Source organism: Cyclopterus lumpus, chromosome 13 (genome assembly GCF_009769545.1).
Source record: "Cyclopterus lumpus isolate fCycLum1 chromosome 13, fCycLum1.pri, whole genome shotgun sequence".
In the NCBI taxonomy this organism is placed as follows: domain Eukaryota; kingdom Metazoa; phylum Chordata; class Actinopteri; order Perciformes; family Cyclopteridae; genus Cyclopterus; species Cyclopterus lumpus.
Genome location: NC_046978.1, coordinates 18,742,760 through 18,744,247, shown reverse-complemented (window position 1 = coordinate 18,744,247; position 1,488 = coordinate 18,742,760). Strand labels below are relative to the sequence as shown.

The window sequence follows — 1,488 nt, the reverse complement described above, 5'->3', positions numbered from 1 at the left end:
CGCTTCTTCCCCCGGCTCGTAGGACAGTAAACACAAAGTCTCTTGGCGAGCGACCGCCATCGCCATCCCGGCCCAAAAAAAATAACAAAAAAATAGAAGCAAAACACGAGCTTTTCCACCAATGGAGACAGCTCCGGGCCAGTTAGTAGCTGAACCCCAAACGTATCTTTAGTGCAACTAACAAAAAACACCAACCGCACCGGATAAAAACATTCAAAATGGCCGTCGGCGTATTTGGATTTCTGAGGTTTTTCCTGCTAAAAAACGTTGTGTTTGTCCTTTTAGTTTTTCTTCGCCTTTTGACGGTAGAAACCATCGCTCCTTGTGTGGTTTCCTTTTGTTTTTATGGCATTCAACTCAAAACTATTGTTCCCTCCTTTGGCTTTCAACGCCACTCACTGGTTTCTACATCGTCCTCGTTTCCAGTACAAACGGGCGAAAATAAACAAGCCATCATTCGATCCCGGTGCTGTTCTCATCGGGTCCTCGGCGACGGCCCTTCGGTCGCGGTCGTCCCTCGTTCCGCTCCGCAGACGTCGTCTCGGAGGTCGACGGCGAGGCGCTCCAGCTTTCCCTTGAGGAGGTTCCCGTACTGCTTCAGCACGGAGCTGGTGGAGGTCACGCTGGAGCAGGTCTGCACTGCGCGGCGAGGCGGCGTCGTTGTGCCGTTCTGTAGAATTCATTTAATACTCACTCCACGATGAAGCCCAAAACACAGATTTCAGAAATCAAGGAGAACGAAAAACACTGGTTTGATTGGCTCAGACCATAATAAACACTAGCTAACGGGGTTCCAGACCGAAGCCCGTAGTCGGGGTTGCGGACGTTTTGAAGCCTTGAGGGCTGCGTTTTGGCCGTCGCCATCTTGGATTACGTGTGTCGCCATCTTGGTTTCTTTGCAACCGATGTAAAAATGTCCTAATGTTTATCCCAAATCTTTGTTTCTCTCTCTCTCTTTCTTTTGTTCTCACGCTCTCTCTCGCTCTCTATCTTCCTATTTCTCTCTCTCTCTTTCTTTCTCCCTCTCTGTCTTTCTCTCTCTTTCTATTGTTCTCACGCTCTCTCTCTCTCTCTCTTTCTCGCTCTCTCTCTCTCATCATATGCATAAACACAGTTTTAGTTGAAGCTAGTTTTGACGTTCACGTATAATATGTTTTCAGTGTAAACTCAACAACAACAACGTGCGTCTCACCCGTACGCGAAGCCCCCCGACGATGGCCACGTAGTTAGTCACGTGACGCTCCAGTCTCCCCAACAACGAGGTCTGGCACTTCGACGTGGACCGGTTCTTCGCCCCTTGGACGCCGTCCAGAAACACCCGCAGGGCCCCGAACACCTCGGCACGCTTCTGCTGCAGCTGCAGGAGCACAGACCGGAAACCGTCACCCAGGGTTTAATGTGAGCCGAGTCTGAGGTGTTTTAGTCCAGGAGAGTTGGTAGGAACACCTTTGTTTTGGTTGTGACTCGGTGGAGTTTCGTGCCAATAAA

General features: G+C 50.1%; 1 protein-coding gene across 1 annotated transcript in view; it reads right to left on the bottom strand.

Moving 5' to 3' along the window:
• Window positions 1-243: 243 nt before the first annotated feature.
• Window positions 244-1,488, bottom strand: part of thpo (thrombopoietin) — a 2,702-nt gene continuing 1,457 nt past the window's right edge. The window contains exons 4-5 of the mRNA XM_034548926.1: window positions 1,193-1,357; window positions 244-670 (exon numbers count right to left, since the gene is read on the bottom strand). Coding sequence (XP_034404817.1) covers window positions 476-670; window positions 1,193-1,357 — 360 coding nt within the window. The 3' untranslated portion in view covers window positions 244-475. The remainder of the gene's footprint in view (window positions 671-1,192; window positions 1,358-1,488) is intronic.